Here is a 20,885-nt window from a genome sequence, read left to right on the forward strand (position 1 = left end):
CATTCTTTTTCAGTGCTGCCCTCACTTCCTCCTGACTTATCCTTTGGAAGCTCCTCAAAATCCTCCTTCCATCTTCTCAGCACACTAGCTTAACTCAGTAGTACATTTCCATCTCTATCCTTAATCAACCTAACCCGCTGCACATCCTTTCCAGTTCAATCTCTTTGCCTGTCCAGTCTCACTTACAGCTCGCTACAGGCCTCTTTCTTTTCCTTTGTCACCTCTCTCCCCCTTTTCTCACCTTAACCATACACTTAGCCTCCCAGTACTCCTGACTACTTTCTTCATCTCTATACTTACCCCATTTTTGCTTCATTAAACTCTACCTTTGAATACTTTCCTGAACGTCTTCATTCCTCCACCAAGTGTCCTTGCCTTCTTTCTTCTGTCCTTAAAACTTCAGCTGTCCTTTCCCAGTTATGTGATAACTCTTCTCTACTACCCAGAGCCTGTCTCAACTCCTCCCTGAACTCTGCACAACATTCCTTCTTCTTCAACACCCTTGCCTCTGACCTTCACTTGCTTCCTTATCTTAATTTCCATATCCAGTACTGCCTAGCTACATTATCCTTGTCACCACCTTGCAGACAGCTTTCTCTTTCAGATTTCACCTTATGCTTACGATATAGTCTGTGTCCACTCTTATATGTTATCCCGTGTCCCTCCCTCTTCCTGAAATATGTGTTTACCATAGCCATTTCCTTCCTTTTCACAATATCCGCCACCATCTGTCATTCTCTTTACCCCTGCTCTCTTCACTTACATATCCATTGACGTCTGCTCCAGTTATCAAGCTTAGTCATCCAGCGTACTCCAGAATTCCTCTTTCTCTTCTATCATCCAGCCTGTGAGGCATACACATTGACAACATTCAACATCATGCCTTCAATTTCCAGCTTCAAACTTATGATCCTGTCTGACACTTTCTTCTTCTCCTCTGCAACACTATTCATGTACTCTTCCTTCAACATTACTCCTACTCCATTTCTCTTCCTATCTACACCATGGTAGAGCAGCTTGAATCCACCTCCAGTGCTCCTCGCCTTGATTCCATCTGGTCTCCTGTGCACACAGTATCTACCTTCCTTCTCTCCATCACATCATCCAGCTCTCTTCCTTAACCAGTTATAGTCCCGACATTTAAAGTCCCTACTTTCATCTCCGCATTCCTGCCTCTCTTTCTCTCGCTGCCTCTGAACACGCCTTCCCCCTCTGCTCTTCCTTTGTCTTCGGTCAATAGTAACATAGCTTCCGCCGGCACCCTGGTAACCAACACCACTGGAAGTGGTCGTCGTTAACCTGGGCCCGACCGATCCGGTATGGAAATCTCATAATTGATGATCATCATGTTTGATTTGGCAAAGGTTTTACGCCGGATGCCCTTCCCGACCGAAGATGGGGGTGCAATTTGTGACGGGGAACACCGGCACTGGGAGTACTCTGGCTTGTGGCCCCCTCGTGGCTGTGTTGATTGGTGATATATATATTTACATTTTATCCCAGTCATTATTGTATTTTATCTTTCGTGCAACATGTTATGATCCCTGAAGCCATGGCTCAGGGGGACCTAACATATGAGATGCCAGCGCGCTTTTATAGTTCAACAAATATTTAATAGTAGAAAAATAATTACATAAAAAGACCGAGATGGGAGGCTGGGGCATAAACAAACAAAAGGGAAAGATCATCAACCAACCAGACACTTGGCGATCGGGATTCTACATTAATCCCCAAACTACTATTAGCAAAATTAAACAAAAAGAACCAAAACCATAAACAAGATATCCGGATCCAAGTAACAATAACCAGCACTGCAACAGCAGCTGCAAATTAACACTTGTGTCAAGCCAGCCTCCAATTCGAGACTTGCAGTCAAGCCAGCCTCCAGTTTGTTTTACGTTCCCTGTGTATTCAAAGTATTACGGGAATGGATGTGGAAACCGGATTTCAAAATAAAAGCCAACTTCGAGTGAATTAACAGATATGTTAAGAACATAATAACATATAATTTAGGCTTTTTTTTTTTTACAAACTCTAATGTTAGATCTATATGACACAGCCTTGTACCCTAATTGTGCCCTGTCACTATCAAGGCCATCTTATTTTGGATTTCAAAGTAAAAGCCCTGTGAATCTTCATTTTTGAACTACTCTTTCAATGACTTAATAATGCTCTTAAAAGCAAAAGTCGTATTTCCAAATACTATTTGAACTTTATATCAACACTTTCCAACCACAGTCTTTTTACAGTGATACCATATCAATATCAAGTCAGTCTGATTTTGCCTTTCATAGTAATGGCCCTTTGAAATTGTCCATAATTGACTTAATCTTCTAACGATTCAAAATGCTCTAAAATGAAAAATTCTTGTTTCCACAGGGTAATTCCACCTTAGATCAACAGTATACAGCCCCACAGTGATACCATATCAATATCAAGTCATTCTGATTATGCCTTCCAAAATAAAAGCCTTTTTAAATTGTCCATAATTGACCTAACTTTCAGTGATTTCAAAATGTTTTAAAATGGAAATTTCCTGTTTCCACAGGGTAATTCCACTTTAGTTCAACAGTATACAACCTCACGATGTTACCATATCAATATCAAGACATTCTGATATTGCTTTAAAAAATAAAAGCATTTTCAAACTGCCCATATCTGAGTTGCTCCTGGAACAATTTCAAAATGCTCTAAAATGGCACATTCCTGTTTCCACAGGGTAATTCCACTTTAGATCAACAGTATACAGCCCCACAGTGATACCATATCAATATCAAGTCATTCTGATTTTGCTCTCAAAAATAAAAGCCTTTTCAAATTGTCCATAATTGACCTAACTTTCAGTGATTTCAAAATGCTCTAAAAAGGAAAATTCCTGTTTCCACAGGGTAATTCCACCTTAGATCAACAGTATACAGCCCCACAGTGATACCATATCAATATCAAGTCATTCTGATTATGCCTTCCAAAATAAAAGACTTTTTAAATTGTCCATAATTGACCTAACTTTCAGTGATTTCAAAATGCTCTAAAATGGAAATTTCCTGTTTCCACAGGGTAATTCCACTTTAGATCAACAGTATACAGCCCCACAGTGATACCATATTAATATCAAGTCAGTCTGATTTTGCCTTCCAAAGTAAAAGCCTTTTCAAATTGTCCACAATTGACCTAACTTTCAGTGATTTCAAAATGCTCTAAAATGGAAATTTCGTGTTTCCACAGGATAATTCTACTCCAGATCAACAGTATACAGCCCCACAGTGATACCATATTAATATCAAGTCATTCTGATTTTGCCTTCCAAAATAAAAGACTTTTCAAATTGCCAAGATACGACCTACTCTTTTAAAGATTTCAAAATGCTCTAAAAGTGAAAATTGCTGTTTCCACAGGATAATTTCACTTTAGGTCAACAGTATACAACCTCACGATGTTACCATATCAATTTCAAGTAATTCTGATTATGCCTTCCAAAATAATGGCCTGTTGAAAATGCCCATAATTTACCTAACTTTCAGTGATTTCAGAATGCTCTAAAAAGGAAGATTTCAGTTTCCACAGGGTAATTCCACTTTAGATCAACAGTATACAACCTCACGATGTTACCATGTCAATTTCAAGTCAGTCTGATTTTGCTTTTCAAAATAAAAGCTTTTTCAATTTGCCCATATATGACTTACTCTTGGAGCGAATTCAAAATGCTCTAAGATGGAAAATTGCTGTTTCCACAGCATAATTCCACTTTAGATCAATAGTATCCAACCCCACAGTGATACCATATCAATATCAAATCAGTCTGATGTTGCCTTCCAAAATAAAAGACTTTTCAAATTGCCGATATACGACCTACTCTTTTAAAGAATTCAGAACGCTCTAAAAATGAAACTTGCTCTTTCCACAGGATGAATCCATGTTAGATCAAAAGTGTACATCCACACCATGGTACTACTTCAATTTCAAGTCATTCTGATTTTGCCTTCCAAAATAATGGCCTGTTGAAAATGCCAATAACTTACCTAACTTTCAGTGATTTCGGAATGCTCTAAAAAGGAAATTTTCTGTTTCCACAGAATAATTTCACTTTAAATCAACAGTATACAACCCCACAGAGATACGATGTTAAGATCAAGTCACTCTGATTTTGCCTTCCAAAATAAAAGTATTTTCAAATTGCCCGTAGACGACCTACTCGTTTAACGATTTCAAAATGCTCTTAAATTGAAAGATGCTGTTTCCACAGGATAATTCCACTTTAGATCAACAGTATCCAACCCGACAGTAAAACCATGTAAATTTCATGTTGGTCTGATTTCGCCTTTCAAATTAATGGCCCGTCGAATTTGTCCATATGTGATATACTCTTTCAATTATTTCAGAATGTTTTAAAAATGAAAATTGCTGTTTCAACACATATTGGGTTTTCATTTTGAAAAGCAAAATCAGACTCAATTGATTATGACAGAATTGAATCATAAAGATGATGTAAAAGGAAGCTGAAATTGCCACTAGGTTGTAATTGATAGTACGTTTATATTTTAAGTCTGTGGAAAGATGTCATTCTAAATAAAGAAATTACAAAACAGCTTGCAAACCAACCATGACATCTTTCCACAGACTTAAAATATAAACGTATAAAATATAAAATATAAAATATGGTAACATCGTGAGGTTGTATACTGTTGACCTAAAGTGGAATTATCCTGTGGAAACAGCAAAATTCTTTTTAAGAACATTTTGAAATCATTAAAAAAGTAGGTCGTATATATGCTCAATTTGAAAGGGCTTTTATTTTTGAGAGCAAAATCAGAATGACTTGATATTGATATGGTATCACTGTGGGGCTGTATACTGTTGATCTAAAGTGGAATTACCCTGTGGAAACAGGAATGTGCCATTTTAGAGCATTTTGAAATTGTTCCAGGAGCAACTCAGATATGGGCAGTTTGAAAATGCTTTTATTTTTTAAAGCAAAATCAGAATGACTTGATATTGATATGGTAACATCGTGAGGTTGTATACTGTTGAACTAAAGTGAAATTATCCTGTGGAAACAGCAAAATTCTGTTTAAGAACATTTTGAAATCGTCAAAAAAGTAGGCCGTATATGCTCAATTTGAAAGGGCATTTATTTTGGAAGGCATAATCAGAATGACTTGATATTGATATGGTATCACTGTGGGGCTGTATACTGTTGATCTAAGGTGGAATTACCCTGTGGAAACAGGAAATTTCCATTTTAAAACATTTTGAAATCACTGAAAGTTAGGTCAATTATGGACAATTTAAAAAGGCTTTTATTTTGGAAGGCATAATCAGAATGACTTGATATTGATATGGTATCACTGTGGGGCTGTATACTGTTGATCTAAGGTGGAATTACCCTGTGGAAACAAGAATTTTTCATTTTAGAGCATTTTGAATCGTTAGAAGATTAAGTCAATTATGGACAATTTCAAAGGGCCATTACTATGAAAGGCAAAATCAGACTGACTTGATATTGATATGGTATCACTGTAAAAAGACTGTGGTTGGAAAGTGTTGATATAAAGTTCAAATAGTATTTGGAAATACGACTTTTGCTTTTAAGAGCATTATTAAGTCATTGAAAGAGTAGTTCAAAAATGAAGATTCACAGGGCTTTTACTTTGAAATCCAAAATAAGATGGCCTTGATAGTGACAGGGCACAATTAGGGTACAAGGCTGTGTCATATAGATCTAACATTAGAGTTTGTAAAAAAAAAAAAAAAGCCTAAATTATATGTTATTATGTTCTTAACATATCTGTTAATTCACTCGAAGTTGGCTTTTATTTTGAAATCCGGTTTCCACATCCATTCCCGTAATACTTTGAATACACAGGGAACGTAAAACAATCTGGAGGCTGGCTTGACTGCAAGTCTCGAATTGGAGGCTGGCTTGACACCAGTAAATTAACGCTGGTGCTGGTGGAGATGAGAGAGAGCGAGGGGGGAGGGAAAGAAAAAGCTCTTGTTCTGCTTTTTCAAGCCTTATACAAAATTTGGTTAATATTTATAGCCAATCAGCGATTGAGAAAAAACAGCGAGCCGAAAACATGGCAGAAAACCAGTATCAGGATGCATAGCACAACAAAACAATCAAACTTCTTGTTTTTCCTGTTTGATATTTTTACTGGCAAGTTTGGATGAACTTATTTAACCCCAATCATGTGACTTTATATCACTGGTGCATGTGTTCATATTTGAACTGTCAGGCTCAGTATGAATGTAAGGGTACAACAGTCTGCGTAATTCTACGCAGATTTCAGGACGCTGTGCAGCGTGTGTGCTACAGCGAGTGTTACGCAACAAGCAGACTTCTGGGAGATCCGGATCCAGCCCAAGTGTAATACTAATCATCAGGGTGAGTGTGGAGTCCTTTAAGTAATGTTTACGAACAAACACACCAAGCTGTCAGCTGTGCACGTTTTAAAATGTGCAAAACTTTTTATTTGGCATATCAGTAAATGAAAACAAATATATTTTTCTAACATGCTGCTAAAGTTAGTTCAGCTTTTACAAAGAAAATGTTAAGCTCATTCACTAAGTGCCTGAGTCACTGCTGAGATTCCGTTTATACATGTAAGCGACCATCAAAGCTTCATAAACACTGGCTGCCAACAATAAATATGCTGTATTTATTTACACACACACACACACACACACACACACACACACACACACACACACACGTGTTTTCAAGTCCCATCTAAGATTTAATTAGTAATAATAGATTATTTTGTACATTTCACGACATATGATGTCATGGAGTAAATTAAAAATGGGAGAAATGAACAGTATGTAGGCAGGAAAAATGTATAAAAAATGTGACCCATATAGGATTTTAAAGGCAAGTAATTTCCACAGATGGAGATGCAACCTCGGCCAAAACTATATGACTTCCATGGAGTCTCCATGACCAAGATTTTCACTGACAACTGGGATAACATACAGAACTTCAAAGCAAGACCAGATGATATTGTCATTGCTACTTACCCTAAAGCAGGTACTGATGTGTTATTTAATCATGTGTAGCTTATGTAATCATAATACATTTTTTTCATAAACAATTTCCTGTTGGTGTCTGAGTTGATAGGTTTACAGCTTAACAACATTTATTCATTTCAACTGCAGGAACCACGTGGGTCTCTTACATGCTAGATCTTCTGTATTTTGGGCACATGGGTCCAGACCGTCAGACATCCCTCCCTCTTCATGAACGAGTGCCCTTCCTGGAGCTCTGCGTACCTCCTATGCTTATAGGTTGAACTATGTTGCCACTCTGAATTTAAAATACGCCAGAATAAAAAGCGCTAGGTACCAAGTTTATGTCCGTGTACTCAGTTCATTCAGAGGATTATTGCAAGTCACCAGTTTCTAGAAACTGTGCTGAAAACAGGTTCAACCTGTTGCATTCTGTTTGTTTGCATGCATCTTTCTCTGCCAAATGCTGAAAAGGAAGCTACAAAATGTAAAAGCTCCTAAAATGTAGCAGTTTTATTAGTGTGTAAATGTGTTAGGTGAATCAGAACATCTCAGAAACACCTTAGAATTTTTTAGGCAATCGGTTTTATTGTTCTGTGCTATCTAAATAAGTCTAATGTTGCATGTTATCAATCGCAAACTAATCCTTCTTATCACTCAGGTGCAGAAATGGCGGACAAACTTCCCACCACTCCTCGTCTCATTAAGAGTCATCTACCAGTCCAGTTTATGCCCAAGTCGTTCTGGGAGCAGGGCAGCAGGGTAAAAGCCATGCACAAACACCCACAGCCAGCAGTGGAGATTTATGCAAAAAGACTCAGGACGCCCTTCCAACTAAGCATTTATCACTGTTATTTTATAAATTATGTTATAAGTAATGTGACACCAATAAAAGAGTCGCACACTCAGTTCAGTCACATCATAGCCAGAAGAGCTGGAAACACCAGGTTACTCTGCCAGTGGAGAAAACTGGGTTTTAGTGTCAGAGAAAGCAAAAAAAAAATGGTGTGATGCTGCTGGGACTCTCCCCCATAGTTGAGGCTAAGTTAGCATCATTTAGTTATTTTGGATTATATTTTATTTATATTTGATTTTATAAGAATAGCTTCGATTGTTGTCATTAGGTTTTGTCAAATTTAATGATTCAAGCTGTAGTAGGAATGAATGGAGCGAAGTGGGGGAACGTTAGGGAGGTCAGATCGATCTTACTCTCTCTGCTGAATTGCCACTGCTTTAATTTAAAGTGTGTCACCCCTGTGAGTGCTCCCACTGACTTGGGGCCCCAAACAGCTGCTTGCCTTGCCTGGAAGCCATTGAAATTTGCAATTCATGAAACCCTGAGATTATTGTGTTGTCTCTTTCTGTAGATAGTATATGTGGCCCGCAATCCAAAGGACAATGCAGTGTCCTTTTACCACTTTAATCGGATGAACAATGCTCAGCCAGAAGCAGGAGAATGGAGCACCTTTCTGCAGGATTTCATGGAAGGAAAGAGTGAGTTCAGTTTAGTTTTAATGTAAAAGAATCACAATGCGATCTAATTTCCTGTCTGTATACTTACTAATATTACTTTGTGTATTGTTCTGTGGCCTCAGGGGTTTTCGGATCATGGTATGACCATGTGAACAGCTGGTGGGAGAAGAAACAAAGTTATTCAAATCTTCACTACATGTTCTATGAAGATTTGATTGAGGTGCGGTGAGTTGGGCTAACATGTGTAACATTTGTTCTTCATGTTTAAAATTGTCTTGACTCTTTCCATTTACATGTTTTAATTGTTCATATCTCTTAGAGGATATGTTTAAAAGCCTTCAATAATGTTTCTAGTTATAAATGTAGTGGTTTGAAAAAACAAAACACAACAGGTGCTATCTGTAAAGACGCCAAGCCGAGACACGCTGAACTCTGTTCCTGGAAGGAGTTAGATGATAACAGAAGCAGGAAACTAGTTGGCACACCTTGTGCGTGTCACAAATTTGTCACTGAGTGCTTTTAAATAAAACCGCATGATCCATTTTTTTGATGTTACATGAGAAAAATTATCTTTAGATGACAAAAGTCAAAAAAATAGAACAAGGAGCTACAACAGACTCTGAAAGATCAGCTGCATCCACTTTAATTTCAATTCGATTTTATTTATACAGCACAAAATCACAACTACAGTTTCCTCAAGGTCCTGTTATTGTAGTACCCAGCTATTTGAATAAGCGTGCATCCATCACTGCGTTCATGCACTGCTTCAAAGAAACTGTTTTAGTTGTGTCTGAAGTTTGAGGCTGTGTTTCTTCCATTAGTGTGAATGACAGAAAATAAGAGCTTTTTGTTAAGTGGAAATGCACACAAAAGATGTAACAGTATTTCCTGTACAAGTAGTAGCATGAATCAAACTTATTAAAGCAGTAGAAAAGAAGTGTATATTTGGGCCATCACTGTATCAGTCTTCTCATGTTACTCCCTGAAGAGGATGCAAGTAAATATCTTTTCCACAAAGACACCAATGACTTCTTTTAATTCAGAATGACTCTCTATAAATAACAGATTTATTTTTTCTTTTCTTAAACACCAAATCCACAGTGATGAATATAGAACTACAGACCCGAGGGACGAAAACAATCGTTGGGGTTCTTTTAAGAGTAAGAAATATTTTCAATATTTTTGTGAACAGGACTGTGGACAGGAAATAGACCGACTGTGTTCCTTCCTTGGTATTTCTGCTTCAGCTGAAGAGAAGGAAAGAGTCATAACCAGTGTGACGTTTGACAGCATGAAGCAAAACAAGATGACCAACTATTCCACAGTTCCAGTGATGAACCAAGAGGTTTCTCCTTTCATGAGAAAAGGTACAACTGCAACATTTTTTTCTTTATATGTATAGCAGTGTGTGCTCCATTTTTCATTAGTTTAATCAAATTTATTTATTTATTCTAAATATTTTCCTTTCTCCAGGGAAAGTTGGTGACTGGAAGAACCACTTCACTGTGGCCCAGAATGAGCAGTTTGATGAAGACTACAAGAAGAAGATGAAGTATCCTGATTTAAAGTTTCGCTTTGAAATTTAGAGTCCTGGCTGGGTGTAATATAGTCCTCAGAAGTAATATGTGATTAAATATTTAACAAATAATCAAATTATAAGTTAAAAAAAAAACACAATTTCCTTATATTGTGATGCTGATGTGTACAAATCAGATCATTAAAACAAATCTTTATTAAGAATCTCTCTCTCTCTCTCTCTCTCTCTCTAAACACACTGTGACCTCTTTGCTCATAAGCAGAAATTTTGTCCTTAGACGTAGCTATGGTATAAGAGTCCCGTGACACAGCAGGTTTCAGACTGTAACCTTTTAATTTTCTCACCACACCGTCCCACCACGGTGAGGCAGATTACCTTTCTCTCGATGTTAAACCACGTGTTTAATTTGATTCTTTGATTCTATGAGTTTCCAGTGATGTGACCCCTTATTTTCTTTATGTTTCGCTTCCAAGCAGCCAGACCATCTTGTAATTTTGAAGAGATCTTGAGCAGTAGTTCTGTTGTCTTTCTGGAAGTATTTTATTGGACATCAGCTACTGAGGAATGTGTTTGTGTGTTTGTGAATTATTCAAGTATTAAAAAGCCATCTAACTCAAGGGATAAACCAGTCTTTTGTGTACAGATAACTTATTAAAGAACCGATTAGAAATTGTATCTGTTGGCACTTTGTTACTAGGAGCCTCTTCTTTTATGCACGCAAACACCTATGTAGTCAATTTCTTTAGCTGAATCTACCAAGTCTTCAAATGAACACTAGTTATATCTCAGGAGAGTGCGCCATGTGTCTTTAACAAATCTGAAGAAGCTGGACATGTGAAGGTGTGTCATCTGTCAAAAACCCAAGGAAGTGAAACAAGGAAACAGTGCCGGTTCTGGCATCATTTGGCACTGCGTTTTAGCCAATGCTGTTGGAGATTTATGAACACAGATAAATAACATCAGATTCAGGGAATAGATGTAAGCCTTCCTCTTTCACTTCAGCTCCAAAAGTGAAAGAGCGATGCCCCCTGGTGTTTGTGGAAAGTAATGACCTCCTTTTAAAGAAAGCTCAGCTGAGATGTCCTTTCAGCTGAAAAACAGGAAAGGGGCAACTGGAGGAGGGCCACAGTGAGGCCAGACATTTCAAAATTAAAGTCAGTAGAAGTTCCCCACTTTGTGAAAACTTCATGTAAATAGTTTTACAATTCTGTTTTAGGGATTTCATAACCTGTGGTACGGTACATTAAGAGATTTAAATACTTGGTTAAGATCTTCAAGCTGCTGAAAGAGCACTGAAAGTAGATGACTGTGATCTTAGGGACACTTCTGAAAACCACTGTCAGTGTCAAGTGGAAATTAAGCTCCTTTAGACGAAGAAAAAAAGAAAGAAAACCAAAACAAACATGATCCACTTTACTGAGAAAAGGTAAAAAACTATCCTGGGATTTCACAAGTCACAATTTGATATTACTTGTTGGAAATTAGTATTTATTACAGGACAGTAGTCATCCAACTTGTTATTGGTGGGTAGTTAATGCTAAAGTGGTCTGCTTATAAAGTCTGTGCATGTAACTCCTGAAAACAAATGTATTTTGAAATAGTCACAGCCACTGAAGTGAGATGTATTTACAGTTTATTTAGTTAAAACAAGGAAACACGACCAGCTGATTGTGTGATGTGCAACAGAACGGGCGTGATTATCCCCACTATTAAAATTAAGTTTTGAACATGCTGTCAAAGAATTCTCATAGTCAAAGTTCAGTTGATAAGTGTGATCACATTTCAGTTTAATCATTGTGACTCAGCAATAACAGCAACAAGAAAAGATATGATGACTATTCACACCAGGTGTTAAGGAGTTAAACACTATAATCAAAACAAATTTTCTCACGCTACAAAATATTTTCACAGACGTTTTAATGTTCATTGCTCCTCTGTTGCAAAAAGAGCAACAGCTAAATTCATTTTGAATCAGTAGATAGTCTGCGGTCCTTCCCATCGTGAATAGTCTTACTTGTAATATATTTCCCTGGAGTGGTGCAGATGGTTCATAGTACTTTTTGAACTCTGTCACATCCTGTAAGGCAAAGGAAACACTGAACATCTGCTTTAAGCTGCAGTGCGTCAGGTACAAAGTTGAATTTGGACTGTTTATTAGAGCAGAGCACAGATAAAGAGAACTGCAGGTGAGTTAACGCTTATTTACTTTTCTAAATTACATAAGGCTAAATACATAATTTACAGTCTGTTAAATTTGACTTAAAGCAAATCTTATGGTGACCCTTAAACTCTGTAATTGAACAATAAAACTGTTGGCACCTCATATCATAATAGTGTTGGCCTTTCATCGCTATGTTCATGTGTGTGTTGTGCACTTGAAATTTTATGTTAATAACCTTTTTCTACACAAACAATCACAGTGAAATCAAACAATATGAATGAAGGTGTTAGATACTTTTTGATTAATAGTTCTGTTTTCATTTAACGAATAATCTACAGTCATATTGCACATATCCTCTAATGAAATCTACGGCTTTGTAGGTCAGATAACAAGCTGTATAAATGGGATCTTCCAGCTGAATTCCAGCTTTTGACCAGTTGAATAAAGTGTAGTAGCGAATTGGTGATCTCCTGAAGGCAGACTTCCTCGGTTAAATATTATCTGCCCCTACCAGTCTACGTTGCAAATGCAGCCATAAAAGTAAGTACAGTACCCCACGTGACTGCATCCAGCTGAACATGGTGAACCAACTTAACTTAAACCAACTGTTCACGTTAGAAAATGATCAAAGAAAACGTGTGAAAAGCCTTTGTCTATGATCAATGACGATCAATACCAAACTTAACTTGCAGACTTTGTTTGATTTTATCTTGTTTCCTGCTACAGTAGGCTACCTGCCACCACGAATAATATAATAATGTCCCACTTCACGTAAACATATCTTTGCCCCATATTTAGTTTGCTGGGACATGACCACCGTTATATGTTTTAAATAAAGTTTGACTAAAGAGGGAAAAAAGTTAGTCTCCTTGCACCTTCCTCCCGGTGTTTCCTGGACTGCGGAATCTGCACAACAGCTCTGTCTCCTTATTTGGAAGAAGAGGTTGACTGTTTTGGTAAAGAGCCACAATGATGGAGAACTGAGGATCACAATCAGTTAGCAGCTTTCTGTGCAGTGACCATTTTACTCGGAAAAAAACTGACTTTTATTGGAGTAAGGTGAGATTCGCGGATCCGCTGTTACTGGTGATCTACCTCCAAGGACCCCCTCCCCGACGTCTGCAGCAGTATGGTTACTGAGTTTAAGTTGTCTTCTTTTCTACACACATATGTACAGTGGGGCAAAAAAGTATTTAGTCAGCCACCAATTGTGCAAGTTCCCCCACTTAAAATGATGACAGAGGTCAGTAATTTGCACCAGAGGTACACTTCAACTGTGAGAGACAGAATGTGAAAAAAAAATCCATGAATTCACATGGTAGGATTTGTAAAGAATTTATTCGTAAATTAGGGTGGAAAATAAGTATTTGGTCACCTCAAACAAGGAAAATCTCTGACTCTCACAGACCTGTAACGTCTTCTCTAAGAAGCTTTTCTGTCCCCCACTCGTTACCTGTATGAATGGCACCTGTTTGAACTCATCATCTGTATAAAAGACACCTGTCCACAGCCTCAAACAGTCAGACTCCAAACTCCGCCATGGCCAAGACCAAAGAGCTTTCGAAGGACACCAGGAAAAGTATTGTAGACCTGCACCAGACTGGGAAGAGTGAATCTACAATAGGCAAGCAGCTTGGTGTGAAAAAATCAACTGTGGGAGCAATCATCAGAAAATGGAAGACATACAAGACCACTGATAATCTCCCCCGATCTGGGGCTCCACGCAAGATCTCATCCCGTGGGGTCAAAATGATCATGAGAACGGTGAATGGTGAGCAAAGATCCCAGAACCACACGGGGGGACCTGGTGAATGACCTGCAGAGAGCTGGGACCAAAGTAACAAAGGTCACCATCAGTAACACACTACAACGGCAGGGAATCAAATCCCGCAGTGCCAGACGTGTTCCGCTGCTGAAGCCAGTGCATGTCCAGGCCCGTCTGAAGTTTGCCAGAGAGCACATGGATGATACAGCAGAGGATTGGGAGAATGTCATGTGGTCAGATGAAACCAAAGTAGAACTTTTTGGTATAAACTCAACTCGTCGTGTTTGGAGGAAGAAGAATACTGAGTTGCATCCCAAGAACACCATACCTACTGTGAAGCATGGGGGTGGAAACATCATGCTATGGGGCTGTTTTTCTGCCAAGGGGACAGGACGACTGATCCGTGTTAAGGACAGAATGAATGGGGCCATGTATCGTGAGATTTTGAGCCAAAAACTCCTTCCATCAGTGAGAACTTTGAAGATGAAACGAGGCTGGGTCTTCCAACATGACAATGATCCAAAACACACCGCCCGGGCAACAAAGGAGTGGCTCCGTAAGAAGCATTTGAAAGTCCTGGAGTGGCCTAGCCAGTCTCCAGACCTCAACCCCATAGAAAATCTGTGGCGGGAGTTGAAAGTCCGTGTTGCTCGGCGACAGCCCCAAAACATCACTGCTCTCGAGAAGATCTGCATGGAGGAATGGGCCAAAATACCAGCTACTGTGTGTGCAAACCTGGTAAAGACCTATAGTAAACGTTTGACCTCTGTTATTGCCAACAAAGGTTATGTTACAAAGTATTGAGTTGTATTTTTGTTATTGACCAAATACTTATTTTCCACCCTGATTTACGAATAAATTCTTTACAAATCCTACCATGTGGATTCATGGATTTTTTTTCCACATTCTGTATCTCACAGTTGAAGTGTACCTCTGGTGCAAATTACTGACCTCTGTCATCATTTTAGGTGGGGGAACTTGCACAATCGGTGGCTGACTAAATACTTTTTTGCCCCACTGTATATTTAGTAAAATAGTCCTAGTCCACAGTAAACGTTTCATATTTGGATCAATATAGCTATAGGGAGGTATTTTAAAAAGGCTTTATGAAGGGTTCCAAATTGACGCCCCCGGGGGTACAGTCCAAATATCCATTAAATACTTTGCACGTACTAATCCTCCCATTAACCCTCGATGTAAGCGGCCCCAGTGGTATTTTCCAGTTTGCCTCCATAGTGCGGTATGTAATCAAGGCTTAACGGTAATGGTTATGGGGTCTGCAGCCAGGCTTCTGGCTGACGTGCATACTGTCGACCAGCTCCCCCTAGCGTTTCAGAGTAGAGGATGCTCATTCTCTACAAAATGGAAAAACATGCATTCTTATACTTAATAATTCAGTTAATTAATTTGATAATTTAATTCATTTTTCACCATTAAATTTTGCCTGGATGGGCACAATGCGCTGTCTACACCGGCTCTCTATTACCCTTTACCCGTCCCTGTTGCTTGTCTTGTGTTTCTACGGTGTATTGATAGTCATGTGCTTTTTGTATGCGCTGAGGTGTTTTGTTTTTCTGTTCTCAAACTGATCTCCCTGTTGGAGCTCAGTCTGGGGGGAGCTCTTTTTTCTCCTCGTCTTTCCTCATGTTGTGTATTTTCCATTGTTATACCTCTCTGACCTGTCTAACCCATGTGATGTTTGTGTAATGTATGTATGGTCGGAAGGGTAAGATGGCGCTGGCACGGCTGGCAGCCTTAACCCAATTTCCCTCGGGATGAATAAAGTATGATCAATCAATCAATCAATCAATCAATCAATCAATCAATCAAACATGCATTCTTCTGGTGTGATAAGATCAGAACCCATATTTATTTATACTTTACAGGAATGAAAATGGGAAAAAAGGAATAAAATAAAATAAATAGATCCAAACACAGAGAAACACACACACACACAGACTTTCTATTTGTCCTTGAGTCAAACCTTATACTTTACTTTTAAAGGGCGTTTCCAATAACTTAGTAAGCTTTGTTTTCTGTAATGTGGCTACAAGGAACAAAGTGTTGTCGAATTTGCTCTGAATTGGTCTGTAGATGGTAAACAAACGCTGTTTTTCTTTCTTTTCTTTTTTCTTTTTTTTTTAAAAAAAAGATGGAGTCACTATCACGACCTACACTATTTGACTTCCATGGAGTCTGCATGACCAATTACTTCACTGACAACTGGGAAAACGTCCAGAATTTCAGAGCAAGACCAGATGATATCGTCTTAGCGTCTTACCCTAAAGCAGGTAGGTTTTAAAAAACAAAAACAAAAAAAAAACACACACACACATTTTGTTCACATCTTTGAGGAAGTACTTGTGTTTTTTCTGTCAATTTTTTTTAATTCCTGAGGAAACACATGGGTGTCTTACATCCTGGACCTTTTGTACTTTGGCCAGACTTCACCTGAGCGTCAAGGCTCAGTCCCACTCCATGAACGAGTGCCATTCCTGGAGATACAAATGTCTGGTTACCCCTAAGGCAAGTTGTTTTAAAGGCTCACAGTGTGACAGGCATAATAAAGACACTCTGATAAACTCTAGACACTCTAATAAAGACACTTTATCAGGTACAGCTGCTGCTGTGCAGCTGTTTATTAACTCAAATATTTAATTAGTCAGTTGCATCACAGCTACTCAATGCATTTAGGATTGTAGACGTGGTCAAGCATCAGAAGGGGGGGGGGGGGGTGATTTTGTTGTTGGTGCCAGATGGACTGGTATCTCAGAGTATTTCAGAAAATAGTGATCTACTGGGATTTTCCCACAAAACTGTCTCTGTGGTTTACAGGGAATGAGCCAATAAAGAGAAAATATCCAGTGAGCTGCAATTCTCTAGGTGAAAATACCTTGTTGCTGCCAGGAGTCAGGGGAGAGTCACTATTCTGCTTTGAGCAGATAGGAAGGCAAAGAGTAACTCAAACAACCATTCATTAGAGGCAAGCTGAGAGTATGAGAGTATCTGAACACACAACACACAGGGGCGGATTTAGAGAAATTTTCTTAGGGTGGCAAAGAAATCAAATGGGGTGGCAAAATCAAAGCCTTTCCCCCCCCAAACACATATGCAGGTGGTTACATATGGTCAAATGATTCAAATGCAGTAAGTATACACGTTTTTCATATAAATATAGTCTATAACTTAATTATTGTCTGTAGCCCACATGATTACACACTTTAGTTACATAAAACATGTGAGTTTTGATGTTATGTACTGTACAGCCTGTATAATAAATAAATATGTAGCCCAATGAGTATAAAATCCAGAAAGCTACACAACATGGGTGGTTCATTTACAAACACAAGTCTAACTTTAGTTTTACGCTGTTTTTTGTTAGAAAACAATCACATTGTTACAGCTTAAATTACACAAAATGTCAGAAATCTGCACTATCATGAACAAAAATTGAAACCTAATTTTTCATGATTTGTTGGATTAATCCACTGAGGTCTGAAATACAACTGGCATTTTTTGATTCCTTTTGAGTTTACGTTTGTATTTCACCCTCAGATTGTTTCATTTTATTTTTTTCCCCCCTTGCCTTGTTTGGTATCTCTTCCGCTCAACTGAATTTAGTTGTTTTTTCACTGACATACTGCATTAGTATTACTGATCTGAAATCACACAAAGAACTTAAAATCCTAGTAGTATTTTTTTACTGTAAAAAAAACCACAGACATGTTGAGTAAATTTTTATAACTTGAAATGCAAATACAAATTGTACATTTTGTAAACATATACAACTATTTATCTAAAAATGCAGCCAATACACCTGCTGTTTTTTTTTTTCATTTTATGGAACCATTTAAAAATATTACTAAAACTAAAATGAGAGAACAATCAGGTGTCACAATAAGATGCCCCACAAATGATGTGTGCCAGTAAAAAATAAGTTTGTCCACCAGAAGACAGAGGAGAACAGGGATAAACCTGCAGGCCTGACAACAGGAGGTGTATCACTCCGCTGGTTTTCTACTTGGTGACAGTGTTTACAAATGTGTCTTTGTGACATTCATTAGTGCCCTCACCGACACACAAAACAAAACGACTACACAACAGAACACAACACACTAAGTATACACTCCACACTAAACATCACAAATCTCCCACATCTAAAATCTCTCACTCGCTAGCTCTGTTGTTACCGTCACTCCCAAAACGTTCCCCTCTTCCTAAACAACCAAATCCCACGTGTTGACTTTTTTTTTAAATTGGTCGACATGGTACATTTTTCCACCAATAGGAAAGAGGTGGCTTTTCCCCTTTCTTTACTGTTTTCGCGCTGTCCTTACAAAACGCTTAAAACACACACACACAAAAACGTGACAACAGTATTTAGAAAAAAGCGTGGCTTATATATATTATCATAACTCTGGATTTACTGGCCTGTAATTAAAATTTAAAAACATTGCATTGAAGTCCGAACTTTCAATTTGGGCTGAAACAGAGACTCAGCATGGCTGCAGCTTGTTGCTATGTCAGCTTAAAATAGTCATGTGATTTGGAGGTGCAGCATGTCCGTGGACCATGGAGGGTTAATAACACTCACCTTCCTTCCATTTCCAGAGTGTAACATCCAACCACCTGTGTAAAAAGCGAAATTCCCATGGTGTTGTTCAAAATGTGCTCTGGCACAATCATAAGCATGCTTGCTACTGAAAACAAGAAAAAAGTCCTGCTATGGGCTGATCCATTTGTTAATGGTGGAGGGGGGAACACTATGGAATGTATTCAGTTTTAGCATTTATATTCACTGTTGACTGTAACTATGCTCAAAGTGTTAATGCCATCTTATTTTAATAAACAACACTGTCATATGCAAAAATGGGGTGGCACTTGGGGTGGCAAGGGATCATTTTAGGGTGGCACTTGCCACCCCATGCCACCCTTCTAGGTCCGCCCCTGACAACGCATCCAACCCTGGAGCAGATGTGCTACAGGAGCACACCAAGTATCTGTTATGTGACAGCTGTGTGCAGCCTTCACATAAATACACAGAGGGAGCAATCAGGGAATGGGTAACAGGAGGGAAACACAGCTGGGGCAAATCAGGCCTAACGAGACAAAGGAAGCAAAACCAGACGCATATACATGAGACAGACTTTCAAAGTAAAACAGGAAACATAACACAGAGACGCGAACTTGACAAAGCGATACACCTGACAGGGGAGACAGAGCAACTAGCGAACACAGAGACATAAACCATAAGACAGAACTCTAACAAAGAAACCAAAGACTAGAAATGATAAATAATATAATAAACTCAAAAACCCTGGGTCAACGACCCAGGCATCCTAACAGTATCCCTCCATTTAGGAAACTAAGGCTACAGTTCAAACAGCTCACCAAAAGAGGTGATAGAAGACTGTGGAAATGTTACCTGGTCTCATAACGCTTGATTTCTTCTGCAATGGTGTGAGGGATATTTTCTTGAAACACTTTGGAATGGTTACCAATCATATTTAACACCAAAGCTTACCTGAGTATTTTTTTGTTGTTTTTCGTCTATGTCCAAAGTTTACCCATCTTCTGATGGCTACTGTCATGAAGCTCAGATCATATAAAACTAGTTTCTTGACCATGAAGGCCTAGGACTAGGCCTTCACAGTCACCAGTACTCAGTCTAATAGAGCACCTTTGGGATGTATTAATATGGACCAAAATCTCTGAGGAATCTTTCTAGTACCTCGTTCAATCTGTATCATGAATAATTAGACAGTTGACGGCAAACTAGGCTCTAACCTAATAATAGTAAAGTGTATTTGGCAAAGTAACTGGTGACTGTAATATTGGTGATATAGATCAATGTCATTGTGACGTTCCGCTAACATAATGATCTCTTTTACTAGGAGTGGATGTGCTGAATGAATTAACCAGCTTTCCACGCATTATCAAGACACACCTACCAGTTCAGTTCCTTCCCAAATCATTCTGGGAGCAGAACTCCAAGGTACATGGCTCACAAGTAAGCTATTGGTACGATTCACGGAGACAATCTTCTCAGTGTTTGTTTGTCATTTCTTTCCGGTTTTAGATAATCTATGTGGCTCGTAATGCCAAGGACAGTGCCGTATCCTATTTCCACTTTGATCGCATGAACAAGGTCCAGCCAGAGCCTGGCAGCTGGGAGAGTTTCCTCCAGAGATTCATGGAGGGAAAAAGTGAGTGACAAACCATAAGCATGAATGACTGAATACATTAAATGCGAAAGGTTATTTTATCACTTATGATTTGTCTTCTGGCATCTGTCAGTGGTGTTTGGCTCCTGGTACGAACATGTAAGAGGATGGTGGGAGAAGAAACAGACCTGTTCTAATATCCTGTATTTGTTCTATGAGGACCTGATTGAGGTGAGTGTTGAAGTTACTGTCTGTGAGGCTGTGGACATAAACACATAATAAGGGGTTGTGGGTTTGTTTTTTTGTTTTATTTTTGCAGGATACTGAACAAGAACTCGTCCACATCTGCTCATTCCTGGGATTGTCTCCTACCACAGAGCTGAAGAAACAAGTCACAGAAAAAGTTCAATTTGACAACATGAAGAACAACAAGATGGTGAATGGCTCCGCTGATGAAGTCTTCGATTTAAAAATCTCCCCCTTCATGCGCAAAGGTCGGGTACATTCGCCTGTAAGTTTGTTTGCTGAAAGGTGAAGGAGGAGATGTTAACTTTGCTCCTAATTTCTCTATTTTCAGGAAGGGTTGGCGACTGGAATAATCACTTCACTGTACAGCAGGATGAACAGTTTAATGAGGACTACAAGAAGAAGATGAAAAACACTGATCTTCAATTTCGTACTGTTCTGTAGGTGATTATACAGAACAGTATAACAGTATATCTGCCATTGTGTTAGATATGCAAGTAAAAATAAAGAAAAACATGATAACAAAGGTGGGTT

The 20,885-nt window shown here is 38.6% G+C and overlaps 1 protein-coding gene across 1 annotated transcript; it reads left to right on the top strand.

Moving 5' to 3' along the window:
• Window positions 1–1,181: 1,181 nt before the first annotated feature.
• LOC308407315 (cytosolic sulfotransferase 2-like) lies at window positions 1,182–20,795 on the top strand (the record flags this gene model as incomplete). The annotated part of the gene is made up of 14 exons (XM_080898885.1): window positions 1,182–1,474; window positions 6,291–6,385; window positions 6,889–7,027; window positions 7,156–7,284; window positions 7,667–7,767; window positions 8,373–8,499; window positions 8,601–8,698; window positions 9,671–9,845; window positions 9,952–10,050; window positions 19,836–19,936; window positions 20,021–20,147; window positions 20,239–20,336; window positions 20,425–20,599; window positions 20,683–20,795. Exons 1-14 carry the CDS (start codon window positions 1,396–1,398, stop codon window positions 20,793–20,795), a joined length of 1,656 nt encoding a protein of 551 aa, XP_080755011.1. The 5' UTR covers window positions 1,182–1,395.
• Between the last annotated feature and the right edge of the window lie 90 nt (window positions 20,796–20,885).

Source organism: Rhamphochromis sp. 'chilingali', assembly GCF_963969265.1.
Source record: "Rhamphochromis sp. 'chilingali' genome assembly, chromosome: 12".
Taxonomy (NCBI): Eukaryota; Metazoa; Chordata; class Actinopteri; order Cichliformes; family Cichlidae; genus Rhamphochromis; species Rhamphochromis sp. 'chilingali'.